This window comes from Squalius cephalus, assembly GCF_949319135.1.
Source record: "Squalius cephalus genome assembly, chromosome: 16".
NCBI classification, from domain to species: Eukaryota; Metazoa; Chordata; class Actinopteri; order Cypriniformes; family Leuciscidae; genus Squalius; species Squalius cephalus.
Window position 1 is genome coordinate 35,035,618 of NC_137137.1, and position 17,500 is coordinate 35,053,117.

General features: G+C 42.0%; 1 protein-coding gene across 5 annotated transcripts in view; it reads left to right on the forward strand.

The window, feature by feature from the left end:
- The window catches only part of fgd (faciogenital dysplasia), a 68,538-nt gene that overhangs the window by 30,304 nt on the left and 20,734 nt on the right, over positions 1-17,500 (forward strand). For 3 of the 5 annotated variants that reach the window (XM_079896307.1, XM_079896306.1, XM_079896310.1), the window contains exons 2-4: positions 10,274-10,417; positions 11,012-11,090; positions 13,498-13,996. In XM_079896307.1, the coding sequence (XP_079752433.1) occupies positions 10,274-10,417; positions 11,012-11,090; positions 13,498-13,996 (722 nt within the window). Of the gene's footprint in view, positions 1-7,082; positions 7,180-10,273; positions 10,418-11,011; positions 11,091-13,497; positions 13,997-17,500 lie in introns of those variants that run through there. The other 2 variants (XM_079896309.1, XM_079896308.1) reach the window with 2 other exon arrangements.

The window sequence follows — 17,500 nt, forward strand, 5'->3', positions numbered from 1 at the left end:
TCCTCTCCCACTGTCCACATCCTGATGTGTGTGTGTGCAGTTTGTGTGTCAGCATGCAACACCCATGTTTAATGTGATTTCTGGATTCCTGTAGTTCAAACAGTGCATCACGCCACTCGCAACGCCAAAGTCATGGATTCAATCCCCAGGAAAAGATCACCAAATCTGTATCGGCCGATATATGTTCATTTTTAATGTTATCGTTATCGGCCCGATAAGAAAATGTGTCCGATATATAAAAGCCGATAAATAATATATTATTTCCTCCAGCTGAGACACTTCAGATGCGCACTGATCAACATGATGATTATGAATTGCTTGAAATATAATTGGAGAAAAAAGGAAAATACAGTTCAGTGCAACATGTGCAGCGGAAGTCTGTCGTATCGGCTACATGACATTATCATGAGAACGTCATTATAAGTGTGTGTTTGAGACGTGGATTTAACGGTGAGACTTTTGTTTTTTTAAATCACGCTCTCAAAAATTCTATAAAAATTTGGATTTTTAAAACCTTAAAGCCACTAATGCCATGTAACGAGTGAGTAGGAATGAGTAAGTGTTAACAGATGAAATAACTACTAATTGTAAAATATAATTGAACTATACTCCACAGTGAGATGCGATAAGATGCATTGGCATAGCAATACCAGTGTTTCCCACAGGATTTCTGGTAAATCTGTGGTGAGTGTGGAAATAATGCGTAACTGGGTAGTGGGTTCCTACACTCATGGCCTAAGTGTTCTGGAAGTAGGCTAGTTCTGCTTACCGCAGTTCTCCACACTCACTCATCTCTCTCCTGATCCTCCTCACTATCCTCATCAGACACTTGAAGGGCCTGTTTAATTTTTTCACGCTATTTCTCTCCACATTCCTTGCGTCTCTCTGACTATGTTGACAGATACACACTGACACTGCACACTTGCTCAGTGCCCAGAGGGGGAGGTGTTTAAAGATGTGATTGGACCAGCCCAGTGTCAATCAAGAAAAGAACCAATGGGCCGCTGATCTACGTGTTTCATGGGCCGGTCTGTGAGACAAAAAGAAAAAAACAATGCTGACTTTTTTTGTCCAATGCATTACACCAGCACAAAGAGCCCAGCACCACCAATTAAGCAAAACAAAACTAAACGAATGGGCCGCCGATGTACGAGTTTTATGGGCTGTTCAGACAACAACAAAAAAAAATCTATCTATTTTTATATTTTATTTTTTTAATTTTTTTAAAGTATGAGATGTATCAGCCCAAAAAGCATGTTGGCCCACCGGGAAAGTGCCCGGTCTGCCCGATGGCCTGGTTATCGGTATTATCGAAAATTTTCATATCGGTGCATCCCTAAATGTAATTGTCACCAGCGGTTGAGGCAAAAAGGAAAATAAAAAAGCTGAATCTATTTGTAAACGGAATCTTTAATCAAAAATACACTTAGGTACACCCTTTTCAGGATCTTAGTAAACAAAAACACTATAAGTGGCCCACAGTGGGGCCGATGGAGGGAGGAACCTTGGTGGAGAGGCAAGGCGTAATGGAAGAGCCAAAGAAACCAGATGGCACCGAAGGACCTGGAGGCCAAGGCGGAGCCGTGTGATGAGTGGCCGAGCTGGAACCAGGGTACCGGAAGACTAAAGTAGAGCTGGAGAAAAGGAGGAACAAGGCGCAGCTGAAGGCCCTGAAGTCTGTGGCGAAGACAGAGAGACGACTGACCAAGTCGGATCACTTACAGTGGAGCCGTTAGGATGACAGTAAGGAGTCAAGGTTGGAGCCGTAAGGATGACGGACTCAGGTGGAGCCGAGTGAGCGAGGAGTCAATGTGGAGCCGTAAGGACAACGGTCTCAGGTGGAGCCAAGGGAGTGAGGAGTCAAAGTGTAGCTGTAAGGATGAAGCACTCAGGTGGAACCGAGTGAGCGAGGAGTCAAAGTGGAGCCACAAGGACGACGGACTCAGGTGGAGCCGAGGGTGCGAGGAGTCAATGTGGAGCCGTAAGGACGTCGGTCTCAGGTGGAGCCAAGGGAGTGAGGAGTTAAGGTGGAGCCGTAAAGACGACAGTCTCAGGTGGAGCCGAGGGAGCAAGGAGTCAAGGTAGAGCCGTAAGGACGATGGTCTCAGGTGGAGCCAAGGGAGTGAGAAGTCAAGGTGGAGCCGTAAAGACGACAGTCTCAGGTGGAGCCGAGGGTGTGAGGAGTCAATGTGGAGCCATAAGGACGACGGTCTCAGGTGGAGCCAAGTGAGTGAGGAGTCAAGGTGGAGCCGTAAAGACGACAGTCTCAGGTGGAGCCGAGGGAGCGAGGAGTCAAGGTGAAGCCGTAAGGATGACGACTCAGGTGGAGCCAAGGGAGTGAGGAGTCAAGGTGAAGCCGTAAGGATGACGACCCAGGTGGAGCCAAGGGAGTGAGGAGTCAAAGTGTAGCTGTAAAGACGAAGTACTCAGGTGGAGCCGAGTGAGCGAGGAGTCAAAGTGCAGCCGTAAGGACGACAGTCTCAGGTGGAGCCGAGGGAGCGAGGAGTCAAAGTGCAGCCGTAAGGACGACAGTCTCAGGTGGAGCCGAGGGAGCGAGGAGTCAAGGTGAAGCCGTAAGGATGACGACTCAGGTGGAGCCGAGTGAGCGAGGAGTCAAGGTGGAGCCGTAAGGACGACAGTCTCAGGTGGAGCCGAGGGAGCGAGAAGTCAAGGTGAAGCCGTAAGGATGACGACTCAGGTGGAGCCGAGGGAGCGAGGAGTCAAGGTGAAGCCGTAAGGATGATGGTCTCAGGTGGAGCCAAGGGAGCGAGGAGTCAAGGTGGAACCGTAAGGATGACGGTCTCAGGTGGAGCCGAGGGAGTGAGGAGTCAAGGTGGAGCCATAAGGATAACGGTCTCAGGTGGAGCCAAGGGAGCGAGGAGTCAAGGTGAAGCCGTAAGGATGACGGTCTCAGGTGGAGCAGAGGGAGCGAGGAGTCAAGGTGGAGCCGTAAGGATGACGGTCTCAGGTGGAGCCGAGGGAGTGAGGAGTCAAGGTGGAGCCATAAGGATAACGGTCTCAGGTGGAGCCAAGGGAGCGAGGAGTCAAGGTGGAGCCGTAAGGATGACGGTCTCAGGTGGAGCAGAGGGAGCGAGGAGTCAAGGTGGAGCCGTAAGGATGATGGTCTCAGGTGGAGCCGAGGGAGCGAGAAGTCAAGGTGAAGCCGTAAGGATGACGACTCAGGTGGAGCCGAGGGAGCGAGGAGTCAAGGTGGAGCCGTAAGGATGACGGTCTCAGGTGGAGCCGAGGGAGCGAGGAGTCAAGGTGAAGCCGTAAGGATGACGGTCTCAGGTGGAGCCGAGGGAGCGAGGAGTCAAGGTGGAGCCGTAAGGACGACAGTCTCAGATGGAGCCGAGGGAGCGAGAAGTCAAGGTGAAGCCGTAAGAATGACGACTCAGGTGGAGCCGAGGGAGCGAGGAGTCAAGGTGAAGCCGTAAGGATGACGGTCTCAGGTGGAGCCAAGGGAGTGAGGAGTCAAGGTGGAGCCGTAAGGATGACGGTCTCAGGTGGAGCCGAGGGAGTGAGGAGTCAAGGTGGAGCCATAAGGATAACGGTCTCAGGTGGAGCAGAGGGAGCGAGGAGTCAAGGTGGAGCCGTAAGGATGACGGTCTCAGGTGGAGCAGAGGGAGCGAGGAGTCAAGGTGGAGCCGTAAGGATGATGGTCTCAGGTGGAGCCGAGGGAGCGAGGAGTCAAATTGGAGCCGTAAGGACAACGGTCTCAGGTGGAGCCAAGGAAGTGATGAGTCAAGGTGGAGGCTTAAGGATGACGACTCAGGTGGAGCCGAGTGAGCGAGGAGTCAAGGTGAAACCATAAGGATGACGGTCTCAGGTGGAGCCGAGGGAGCGAGGAGTCAAGGTGGAGCTGTAAGGATGACGGACTCAGGTGAAGCCGAGGGAGCGAGGAGTCAAGGTGGAGCCGTAAGGACGGCAGTCTCAGGTGGAGCCGAGGGAGCGAGGAGTCAAGGTGGAGCCGTAAGGATGACGGACTCAGGTGGAGCCGAGGGAGCGAGGAGTCAAAGTGGAGTCGTAAGGATGACGTCTCAGGTGGAGCCAAGGTAATGAGGAAAAACCGGCATTAAAACACAGGCATGGTACTAATCTTTTCACATTACTAGATCTTTACAATAGAGTTTGAGTTCAACACACTCACATCAGTCTTTAGAGTTTGGGTGCGGCTCTATTCCATGACCTTATTCTCGATGAGTATTCCCACTGAATGGACATAGGGACTGGCTCACACACCTGGTCAGACATGGCTCCTTTATGTCGAGTTCACACTGCACAATTATAGCCCCAATTTTCACTCGCCGACAGGTTTTGCAAAATTGCAGACAAATGCCCCAAATTATAGGCAAATCGGTGCTCATGCAAGCGAGTGACAATCACGCAGTGTGAATTATCAAAGATCTGAGAGAACCGCAGACGAGTCGCCGACGCCCGTGAGATATTTGCCATGCTAAATATCTGGATTCGGGGAGAAGTTATAGACCAGAATATCAGTATTTTAATATATATTTACTCTTATATCAAACAGAAAAAAAGCACAAACATTTGCTTGACCAGGAGCCGATTACAAAATTATTTATTTTCCCCCAACTCTCTTTGCAGAAACACAATCCTTGCTCCCCTCGTCTCCCCAACTATTTCCTCCTGCATAATCTGTTTTTCTTGTTCTCCTTTTCATTGCAAATCTGCGCACAGACAATTTGGATTGCAAGCTTCTTGCGGGCTGTACTTTGTAATAATTTCAGTCTCGCGCGAGAACTCTGCACGCTTGATCTTGCATTATTTCCTGATCACTTCTTGTGTGAGTCTGGTTGTGAAACGCAGTTTGCAGACCAGACAGAAGTTGTCGGCGATTCTTCCTATTGTAAAGTCATGCAATGTGAAATGCCCTGTCGTGTGTGTGTGAGTGTTTGAGTGTGATTGAAAGTGTGAGTGTGTGTGTGAGTGAATGTGTGTGTGAGTGTGTGTGTGAGTGTGAGTGTGCGAGTGAGTGTTAGTGTGTGAGTGTCATTGAGTGAGTGAGTGAGTGAGTGAGTGTGTGTGTGTGTGTGTGTGTGTGTGTGTGTGTGTGTGTGTGTGTGTGTGTGTGTGTGTGTGTGTGTGTGTGTGTGTGTGTGTGTGTTAAGGCCCGTTCACACCAAGGACGATAACTATAAAGATAACGATAAAGATATAATTCTAAAAATCATTCTCCATATTAAAGAATAACAGAGTTCACACCATAACTATAACGATAAAGATATGAGGAACGATATCGTTGGGATCACTTTCAGAACGATTTTTTTCCAGCTGTCGAACGATAAAACACTGACAGCCAATCAGAATCCATTCTAATTTAAAGGTCTCGCGCATTTAAAATGGATCTGGATCATCCGGGCGCGCGCGTGCTAGAATAAAAAGACCGTTATCGGTCGTTGGTGTGGACGCATATATAGTTATCTTTATCGTTATCTTTATAGTTATCGTGCTTGGTGTGAACGGGCCTTTAGTGTGTGAGTGTTAGTGTGTGAGTGAGTGTTAGTGTGTAAGTGTTAGTGTGTGTGAGTGTTAGTGTGTGAGTGAGTGTTAGTGTGTAAGTGTTAGTGTGTGAGTGAGTGTTAGTGTGTAAGTGTGAGTGAGTGTTAGTGTGTGAGTGTGATTGAGTGAGTGAGTGTCTGTGAGTGTGTGTGTGTGTGAGTGAGTGAGTGTTAGTGTGTGAGTGTGATTGATTGAGTGAGTGAGTGAGTGAGTGTGTGAGTGTTAGTGTGTGAGTGTGATTGATTGAGTGTGTGTGTGAGTGAGTGAGTGAGTGTCTGTGAGTGTGTGTGTGTGTGTGTGTGAGTGTGATTGAGTGAGTGAGTGTTAGTGTGTGAGTGTGATTGATTGATTGAGTGAGTGAGTGAGTGAGTGAGTGTCTGAGTGTGTGTGTGTGTGTGTGTGTGTGTGAGTGTGATTGAGTGAGTGAGTGTTAGTGTGTGAGTGTGATTGATTGATTGAGTGAGTGAGTGAGTGAGTGAGTGTCTGAGTGTGTGAGTGTTAGTGTGTGAGTGTGATTGATTGATTGAGTGTGTGTGTGAGTGAGTGTGTGTGTGTGTGTGTGTGTGTGTGTGTGTGTGTGTGTGTGTGTGTGTGTGTGTGTGTGTGTGTGTGTGTGTGAGTGTGTGTGTGTGTGTGAGAGAGAGTGAGTGTTAGTGTGTGAGTGTGATTGATTGAGTGTGTGAGAGAGTGAGAGAGTGAGAGAGTACAGAATTTGAATATACTGTTTGCACAGTATAAAAACTATTATGTCTATGGGAAGTCCCCATAAAACATGGAAACCGTGTGTGTGTGTGTGTGTGTGTGTGTGTGTGTGTGAAGAGCATGAATTATCATTGCAGCTATTGCTTAGATTTAGGAGTGCCTCTCAATAAGCCACAAAACAGAGCTCAACTTTCTTTAATAAATAAAATTTTTATAAATTATTAATTCAAAGAGGAAATAAATCAGTTATTTGGGCTTCTCCCATTATTTATCTTTTTACATATATAATATGATGTATTTCACAGTGAAGCAGGATCTTCAACGTGAATAAACACATGTAGGATGAGGAATAGACTGGTGTCTCTATATGACAGACGGTTGAACAATAAGAGGGATTAATGACATCAACTGAATGTCAACTGAATGACATCAACTTTTATTTTTGTATTTTTTTTTATTTGATAGATTACGAATCCCCTTTTCTCGTATTTGGAATGACATGAATTCATGACTTGTTCATAATAAAACCGGGAACGTGCATTTGGAGAAAGTGAATAGGGTCAAATTTGCTTAATTAAAACAGTGTCCTATAATTAAGGAATCTCCCAAATGTTCTCAAAGGCAGGTGTTGTCGGATTTAGCTCATTAGACACACACACACACACACACACACACACACACACACACACACACACACACACACAAAGCAGGTTTGGCAGGTATAGTTCTCCACTGCTTACAACAGCAGGTGCAGTCAGTGACAGCTCAGTTTTACTCACCTGTGTGTGTGTGTGTGTTTGTGCTTTACATATTCATAACAGGGAGGAGGCTGAATACACACACGCACGCACACACACACACACACACACACACACACACACACACACACACACACACACACACAGTTTGAGTCAGTCCTGAGGAGAAAAACATATTGGACTAGCAGAGCATGAAGTAAGACTTCTGTGTTTTTCTCTCTTTCTTTGACTTTACATTATTTCTCAAAGCTCTTTCACAGCTAACAAGAGATATCAATAATCACAATCATTTTGTTTTAAGTATCCAAATTGTGAACATCAACTTCTCTGACGTTTCTCCTAAAATAGTTTATATTCTCCAGTAGACTCTAGGATTGACTTCTAGTACCAGTCTGGAGTATCATTTGTGTCTGAGTTCGAGATCTTAGTTTTGATGGCAGACTTCTGTTATCTTGGTCGAAGTAAGCAGAGTTTGAGAGATTGAGGACTTTTCTCTGAGATTATCTGAAGCTTCCATTTAATCCCATCATTTAGGAGAATATTACATGTTGGTTTATGTACTTATTGACCTCATTCCTGTGAAACGTATTGTTAATCTACATGTATTTGACTTCGAGACTGTCGGGGCCAAACGCTCATGTAAATAGAGTTTGAGATGTAACTGTGTCTGTGCTGATGGTTCAGTGTGTTGAGATAAAGTGTGTGTGTGTGTGTGATATAAAGAGAGGAAACAGCAGAATGGTAATTAGACTGTGAAATGTCTCACATATGCCTTTATTGTTGTGGTGTTTTTTTAAAGAAATGTTCTGAGTTCATCATAAACTCTGGTCTCATGTCTTTGGGCTACAACATGCTGTCAAATAACTCATAACTCAGTTTGGAGAAATGATCCAATGTCGTGTTACAGTGCGAGTCTATCAGCCAATGTTCAAATGTAAATGTTTGTCACGTACTTATATTAACTTATATTTAATAACCACTAGGAACTATAACACCAGCACGAACTGAACTGAAGATTAGGTTTAAATACACTGAAGTAACACGAGGCTAAATGAAGGACAGATGATGGTGATTCATCGACAAGATAGCAAACAAGCGCATCTGTGGAAACTAACAAGATGACAGTAGAAACGAGGAAACCGGAACTAAACCACAGGAACAGAATATCAAAATAACAGTCCATGAGACACTGGGAATCGTGGCAATACTCAAATTATAAAATATTCACAATATTCACACTTTAAAACAGTACAGCCTCAAGACTTCTAAAACACAACTAGCTCACAGTCAAACTCATGTGAAACCATTAAAGCTTACGGTAATCTTCTCGTGATACACACTGATATTGTTTACCCACGGCATACACACTGGAAGCACGTTTATGAAAGTAGTCACACCGCTTCAGAAAACTGTAAAGCTGCTGGTAGGTTTTGATTCATAAGCTTGCGATTCGTTTCTATTCAATTTCAATTCAATTTTGTATCATTTAATTGGGGCCTATCAGGTACAGTACAGGGCAAATCTCCTTATTTTGGGATTTTTTTATTTATTTCAAAACGCACAGTGTTCATTAATCAACATTCAGATAGATGTAAATATACCCAAGTTAACCCAAAGGCTAATGCAATGCTGTAAACTATACAGGGAATATTACATGTTAAAATTAACTTATTTGTTGGCTACTTACATTTATGTTACAAGTTTTTAAAATAATAATGTTATAGTATTACATTTTGAATGACATACTCATTTTTTTATATAGTAAGCATTTAAATGGTGTCTGTCATATAAAACCACCAAAAAACATATTAAATATTGAAGAACACTGAGTAAAAATATAATAATTATGTAATATAGTGCATGTATTAATCAGAACGCTCCTCTCTATAGTTATTTTTATAGCTGACTTATCGTGTTTATGCTCATTAAATGTCCTTTCTAAATAGGTAAAAACATTTCTAGGTAAATGTGACTGTGATATTATAGTTATTGTTCTCCGGCTGTGTTATTGACGTTGAAACATGGATTGATGGATTTCATGAGACATGATTGATTTCAGGAAGTTGTTCTGTATCTTTCAACTTTCCTTCTGATGTTCACTGATGTTTATTTGCTGCTGTAACTAGTAGTAAAGAGGAAGAGATGATCAGTTCATCTGTCACACACATTAAACACACACACACACATTTATGGACAGAATCTGAAATCTGAGACTGTTTCATATCAGAAGTGACAACGTGCAAAGCTTATTTCTATTTATTGGATGGGAGGAGCTACAAAGTTAGACTAAAAGATCAATCCATGGGATTTAAGAAGGAATATCGGTGCTTTAAAATGAAAATCGTTTAAAGGAGTCATAACCTAGTCTTAATTTGGATACCTACTGCTGTATTATAGTCTTTCATGCCCTTCTAAAAAATAAAAGTGGAAAAAATAATAAAAACAGAGCTCCTAAAACCTTTATTTCTGAAGGCATTATTGTCTCGCGAGATCTGATGCGATGTTTTGCTGTCGTGGACGTAGAGTCCATTCCCCGTGTTTACCTTGAAGCTAACGTTACATACAATAGCCGCATTAGTAGTTAGCTGCTGTTTGTTACACACAGTAGAGCAATAAAAACAGTCTTACCGTTTCAATTTCAGGCAAGTCCCGGATGGTTGGAATGGCACCTTTTTTCGAACGGAGCTTCGTGGCCAACTTCGCCTGATATTGGCCCAAATTTGTGAATGATTCCGGCGTAAAATGTTTAGCGCAGACACCGAACAATAAGCCAGTTGAAAGTGTTGCTGGGACAGCGTCATTAAAAATGAATTTTATCCACTGGTCCCTGATAGTTTGGTCCGTTTTTGGTATAGAAAACACATTCGCATGTTGTTTCTGGCAGTCAACCACAGAGCAACTCACGTGTGCACTCGGTTTCTCCATCTTTCGCGACTGAACTGAATATGAGGGGGAGAGGGGAAGGGCGGGCTTCCTGCTGCGGTGTCCATATATGGTATATCCTGCCCCGTCTTGACGTCAAGACGGGGCTGAAATCAAAATCTCGTTTTTTAGTGCGCGTGCACGTGGGCTATTTTACAAACCCTGAGGTAAACAAACGCTTCACTTTTAAATATCGGCTTCCCGGCCAGTGTATAATCATTATGCAATCATAACATACATTGATTCTTGTGGAAAAGTGAAATTTGCAGGTTATGACTCCTTTAAAATCGAGAAATCAAATTTCTTCGTCCGATTCTGGTCAAATCCGTCTCATCACATACACATTAATGCTTTGTGTTATTTTGTAGATTTGTACTCCTGTGGATCTGCAGAGCAGCCTCAGAAAAAGAAGACCCCGCCCCCTCCCAGGTCATGCCCCGCCCATCTCACCGAGAGGCCACGCCCCCTTCCCTTAGCCACGCCCCTGAAGCCCAGAGCACAGAAACCACACGGTATTAAACACGTTTTCCAGTCGTTGACACCAGCAGTCCTGCAACCAATCAATGATTTTATTCATCCCACTGCTAGTTTTTCAGCATAAACGTGTGTTTGCAACATGTGTGTGAACTATTTTTGTGGCTTTCACATATAGTGCAAAACAGACAGAGGAAGGAAGTGCAGACTTAGACTCTGCTTCCTGAATTCAGCTCGACTTTATGAATTGCATCATTAACATTATTTTTCATGAGTTCTAACATTCACACGCAACTCATCTACAAACACTTAAATTAATTCTCATTTGAAGCATTTTATCTGCTCATGCACGCACACACTTCATCCTCTCGACCCTGTTGTGTGTGTGTGTGTGTGTATCTCGCAGTAACCGCAGCACTTTTCGAATGCTCATCTCCACTTCCTGTTCTCACTTCAGGAAGCTGACAGTTTCTCGGACAGCTGAAGGCTTTCCATCTTTCTTTTTTACGCTTAACTGGTTTTCGATTGCTTGTTTGCATGCGACTCTCCTGGATTCGGAGCGATGGGAATATGGAGGATCTGGAGTGTGATCGAGTGTGTCTGAGTGTGTTCTCTGTGTGTGTGTCTCTCAGTGCCCCCTAAACCTGTGCACCTGCGACCCGTTCCCCGAGCCGGGCCGAGTGTGGGCCGGATCATCCGCAGCAACTCCAGGTACAAGATCTAACTAATGCCAAGAGTCGGTAACACTTTACAATAATGCTCATTAGTTAACATTAGTTAACTAACATTGTTAACATGAACTAAGAATGAACAATACTTCTTCAGCATTTATTAATAATATTAATTTCAACATTTACTAATACATTATTAAAATCAAAGGTTGTATTTGTTAACATTAGTTAATGCACTGTGAACAAACAATGAACAGCTGTATTTTTATTAACATTAACAAAGATGAATAAATACTGTAACAAATGTATTGCTCATTGTAAGTTCATGTTAGTTAATGTTACTAATGAACCTTATTGTAAAGTGTTACCGAAGTGTCTTTAACTACTCTCCACTCACATTTAAAGTGATCATTTGTTGCAGTGCACACATGCATGCTTTCACATTGCACTTGTATTTTAAAACTACATGCATTTCGCTTCTGTTGATATTTTAATATTAATTGATTTGTATATTCTCTAAATGTATCTTGTTTTCTTTTGCTTTTTTGTAAAATGTAAAATTCTAATTAACTTATTAAACATGCAACAAAAAAACAATCCGTAGTGTTTTACAACACAGCATCAGCTCAATAAGCTCAAACACAGTGTGTTTAAAGTCACCAATATAAAGTGTGTAGAACATGTAGATATTACACTGTGTGTTTAACTTTTCCATAAGGCTCAATATTTCCCTTTTTGAACTGATCTGATGACGAATCTATTGTCTTCTGTAGCTGGACTAAACTCGTTTCATAACTGATGAACTTTACACAGTCACTGAACTGCATTAGTCTGAGTAATAACACTGTCGCTCTTCTAGAGTCTGAATTTGTCTCATATCTGATGTTTTCATCATTGATTCTGTTCTTTCTGTGAGTTTATTGTCAAATGCTTAAGTTACTTCAGTCAGTCAGAATACTGTACACTGTTACCAATATATGAATAATAAAAGCATCATCTGTACACACTGTAAAGGGTGAACAGAGCATGTACTCGCATGACACTGTAAATGCCTTTATAAAGGGAATCATTACAGGGTAGGGCTGCTATATTATTATGACTAATCATTATTGTTGATTATCGCTCTAAAATGTTTTATGAGTTAGTCACGCACTGAACAAAAACTTGTTTTCAGTGGATTTCTTCTGAATCTGACTGCCTCTGATTGGTCGATGCCTTCATATGCTCATGCGCTGATTGGTAAAAACACAACGCTGAAAAAAAACTATTTTTCATGCAGCGTAAGCATGAACATGATTCACATTTCACTTTAATCATTACTGTCGTAATTACTTTATCTTGATTGTGCAAAGCCTCCTTATCTTGCATTTGAGGGCTTTTTTGTTCATTTTAGTGGCTTTTCTTGTATATAAATACATTTCCATTTTCATTTACACAATCAATCTATTAATTACAATCAATCAATCTATCTATTTTATACAATCTATCTATTTTAATTAAAAAAAAAAAACATAAAATGTTGCATGTTTGTTGGGTAACACTTTACAGTTACGTTATATTTCTTAACATAAGTTAAATATATATTAGTTAACATGAACTAACATACTGAAGCTTTTATTAATCTGAGTTAATGTAAATTTCAAGATTTATTAATCTCAAAAGTTGTATCTGTTAGTATTATTTAAAGGACTTGAGTTGACATGGGCTAACAATGAACAGTTTTTATTAATAACATTTACAAAGATTAATAAATACCATAACAAATATATTGCCCATTGTTAGTTTAAGTTAGTAAATGCGGACTAACTAACAGGAGCGTGTGAAGTGTTACGGCCTGTTCACACCAACAACAATAACTATAAAACTGTATTAGGTAACACTTTATTTGGTAACACTTTATTTTACAGTGTCCCTGTTACACATCTTACATCCACTTACTATAGGAAAAACAGTAAATAATGCAATATAACAAGCAACTAACCCTCAACCAAACCCTAACCCTGGACTGTTGTTTAGTAATATTACTCAGTACTTATTTGTAGAATTACACTGTAACAAGAGCACCTTAAAATGTAGGGTTGCACTTTATTTTAAGGTGTCCGTGTTGCAGTGTAATTATACTAAGTACTGAGTAATATTAACAAACTATAGGATTAGGGTTTGGTTGAGGATTAGTTGCATGTAATTATGCATAATTGACTGTCATTACTATGATAAGTACATGTAAAGAGTAACAAGGACACTGTAAAATGAGGTGTAACCCTATATTATCGTTCCCACAACAAACACGTGCAGTTTTGTCGTCTGTCACTTTAAATATTCGAGCTCGTTAAAGCAGGATGGATTCTGATTGGCTATTGTTTGTTTTTCCTAAAAACATTTGTTAAGATACAAAAATGTTTAGCTTTTGCATTTTCTCGACTGTTATTGTCCCTTTATCTTTCAAGGTTTCCGGTTCTGGGTGTCCAGCGAAGGAGCGACATGGATCCTCCGGCCGCACAGGATTCTGGGGATTTTGGCTCTGCGGAAGGACTTGTGTTTAAACCCAGTGAAATCTCAGAGCTTTTGGGATTGTCCAGCGTAAACTCCTTCCAAACGGACTCTGTGAATGATGTCGAAATTGCAGACGGACTTCAAAAAGAGCATAAGACACTTTCCAGCAGTGGACTGGAGGATAATCACGAGGCAACGGAGCCGGTGCAGAATCCCGAATCCAACGGGAAGATCCCGAACCGGGACAGTGGGATCGACAGTCCCTCGTGCGGGACGGAGGGCGAGGGCTTCCACAACGAGGACCGTATCGAGGAGGAGGAGGACCGGAACGACAGCATCGACACACACACCGAGGGCATGTGTCCCGAGGGAAGCAAACGGGATTCGACACCAGATGAAGACAGTGATCTGGATGAAGGGAACGAGGAAGATCCCGAGAGCCTGGAACTCAGAGTAAGAGCACAGATGCACATCTTTAGCTTTGTTTGGGGAGTTTTTCCCGTATAATCACCTGTCGTTTCACTTTATTTTATGTTTGATCCATCAGTTTTAATCCACATGTCATTTAAAGTCCCCCTGTAGTCCATCATTTCATCCCTTAGAACTCATCTTTGATCACCAAAATGACAGATTTAAACGTTTTTTTCCTTTGTCATGCCTTAAAATATCTTGAATGTAACTCGACACCCTTGCGTCATTTAGTATGCGCGGTTCTATGAATATGCAAATGAGCCCCGCTTCCACTCACTCACTCAGCTCAGAGATCCACTGGTTGACGATCACACGTTGATCTGATTGGTTACAAGGTAGTTTGTGACGTCAGAAACACCAGCGATTTCAAAGCGTGTTTTTGAGACTGTCTTTGGTTCACTGCAGTTTTAAGGAGGAAATACTCAGCAATGCTGTCGACTTATGAACTTACACATGGTTTGTCTTAAAGCACATTAAAAACACCACATAGACACATAAACTACATTAAAAACTGAAAATACCCTTTATAAATCCCAGTTAGCGTAAGATTGTTCACATGCGTCTCCTTCCCTAAATAACCATGAGCTTACAACCCCTCGTTTTACTATGGAGATCCTCATCTGCATATCATTTGCATATGATTATTCATCCACGTGATAACATGTTTAACGGTACAAGACATTAGGAAAATATGAGATATGGATGTGCGTCACATTACATTACTAAAATTCATTTAGTAGCCGATCCTTGCCTTGTGAATAAATAAATCAAATAATATAAAATACATTCCACTGGCCAAATAGTATTTTTAATTGCTTTTATATTTTTAATGGAAACAGATAGGCCCTATTGTGCTTTATTGATCATCATTTGCATGGACATTTTCTGCTATTATCACGCGCTAAGCAAACATTAAAACACAGCATGCCACAGCTAAAGTGTTCAACAGCATCGCATCCACTACTAATATTTCTATTTATTAGAATATAAAAAATTTACAACTTCTCAGTAATGATTTCATGTAATTCAAGAGCTTAACTCCATTTATGAGAATGGCATATTTAATCTAAATGTGTATATCAGATGTAAAACAGTTTAAATCCTTCTTTTATGTATTTGAACAGTTATTGTGAACATGCACTGTATTTATGATTAGAACTCATGATGAAGATTTAAAGCCCCGTTTATAAATGAGATCTCAGGTAATTTTCTGCCAAGACATTATCATTCATTTACAGACATTTGCAATGCAGAGTGTAATTCAAAATACGGGTAAAACATCTGCAAAAAATATGAATACAGTTCATTTTTAGTGTCCGACCTCAAACATGAGCCCACTCACTTCTGATCTCAGTTTGATGATGTGTGTGAAATAAGTGACGCACACACACATAACTGGGTTAAAGTCAAGCATTCTTACCGCTTTTATGATCTCTAGGACCCATCTCTCACATCTCTTCACACACTGATCTCAACATCAGTGTATGTGAGTGTGTGTGGATCATTAATGCATTCAATACACACTTCTTTTCAAATGAAATTAACTCTTTTCTCACACACACACACCAGTAAAACTCATCTGTGAATCTGCAGGCCAGTTTACACGTTCACACACTCTCTTCAAAACTGTTAAACTTGAGGTAAAACCGAACGAATCAAACTGAGCAAGACACGATGTGCTGCATTTCTACAGTAATACCAAATTTAAATATATTCTGTACTAAAAATCAAATACTGTCGCAACAATTAGACGAACACCTGAAACTCAAGTGTTAGTCTTTCAATTTCACCATCTATGCAAAAGTGGAAATTGATTGTTTTATGAGTGACAAAGTGTGTTTGTTGTTTGTTGCGTGAAACTTGCTAGTTTTATGGAAGAATGAGTTGATTTGCATTATGGATGTGAACTGCAGTGAAGCTGAACGCTGAGTAAAGTGTAGCGTAAAGTGTCGAGTACAGTGACGGGTAAAGTGACGGGTAAAGTGTCGAGTAAAGTGACGGGTAAAGTGTCGAGTAAAGTGACGGGTAAAGTGTCGAGTAAAGTGACGGGTAAAGTGACGAGTAAAGTGTCGAGTAAAGTGACGGGTAAAGTGACGGGTAAAGTGTCGGGTAAAGTGACGGGTAAAGTGACGGGTAAAGTGACGGGTAAAGTGACGGGTAAAGTGACGAGTAAAGTGTCGAGTAAAGTGACGGGTAAAGTGACGAGTAAAGTGTCGAGTAAAGTGACGGGTAAAGTGACGGGTAAAGTGTCGGGTAAAGTGACGAGTAAAGTGACGGGTAAAGTGACGGGTAAAGTGTCGAGTAAAGTGTCGAGTAAAGTGACGAGTAAAGTATCGCGTAAAGTGTCGAGTAAAGTGACGGGTAAAGTGACGGGTAAAGTGACGGGTAAAGTGTCGGGTAAAGTGACGAGTAAAGTGACGGGTAAAGTGACGGGTAAAGTGTCGGGTAAAGTGTCGAGTAAAGTGACGGGTAAAGTGACGAGTAAAGTGTCGGGTAAAGTGACGGGTAAAGTGACGGGTAAAGTGTCGAGTAAAGTGTCGGGTAAAGTGACGGGTAAAGTGTCGGGTAAAGTGACGGGTAAAGTGACGGGTAAAGTGTCGGGTAAAGTGACGAGTAAAGTGACGAGTAAAGTGACGGGTAAAGTGACGAGTAAAGTGTCGAGTAAAGTGACGGGTAAAGTGACGGGTAAAGTGACGGGTAAAGTGACGGGTAAAGTGACGAGTAAAGTGTCGAGTGAAGTGACGAGTGAAGTGTCGAGTGAAGTGACGGGTAAAGTGACGAGTAAAGTGTCGAGTAAAGTGTCGAGTAAAGTGTCGAGTAAAGTGACGGGTAAAGTGACGGGTAAAGTGACGGGTAAAGTGTCGTGTAAAGTGACGGGTAAAGTGACGGGTAAAGTGTCGAGTAAAGTGACGGGTAAAGTGACGAGTAAAGTGTCGAGTAAAGTGTCGAGTAAAGTGACGGGTAAAGTGACGAGTAAAGTGACGAGTAAAGTGTCGAGTAAAGTGACGGGTAAAGTGTCGAGTAAAGTGACGGGTAAAGTGACGAGTAAAGTGTCGAGTAAAGTGACGGGTAAAGTGACGAGTAAAGTGTCGAGTAAAGTGACGGGTAAAGTGTCGAGTAAAGTGACGGGTAAAGTGACGAGTAAAGTGACGAGTAAAGTGACGGGTAAAGTGACGGGTAAAGTGTCGTGTAAAGTGACGGGTAAAGTGACGGGTAAAGTGTCGAGTAAAGTGACGGGTAAAGTGACGAGTAAAGTGTCGAGTAAAGTGTCGAGTAAAGTGACGGGTAAAGTGACGAGTAAAGTGACGAGTAAAGTGTCGGGTAAAGTGACGGGTAAAGTGTCGGGTAAAGTGACGGGTAAAGTGTCGAGTAAAGTGACGAGTAAAGTGACGAGTAAAGTGTCGAGTAAAGTGACGGTGTAAAGTGTCGAGTAAAGTGACGAGTAAAGTGACGAGTAAAGTGTCGAGTAAAGTGACGAGTAAAGTG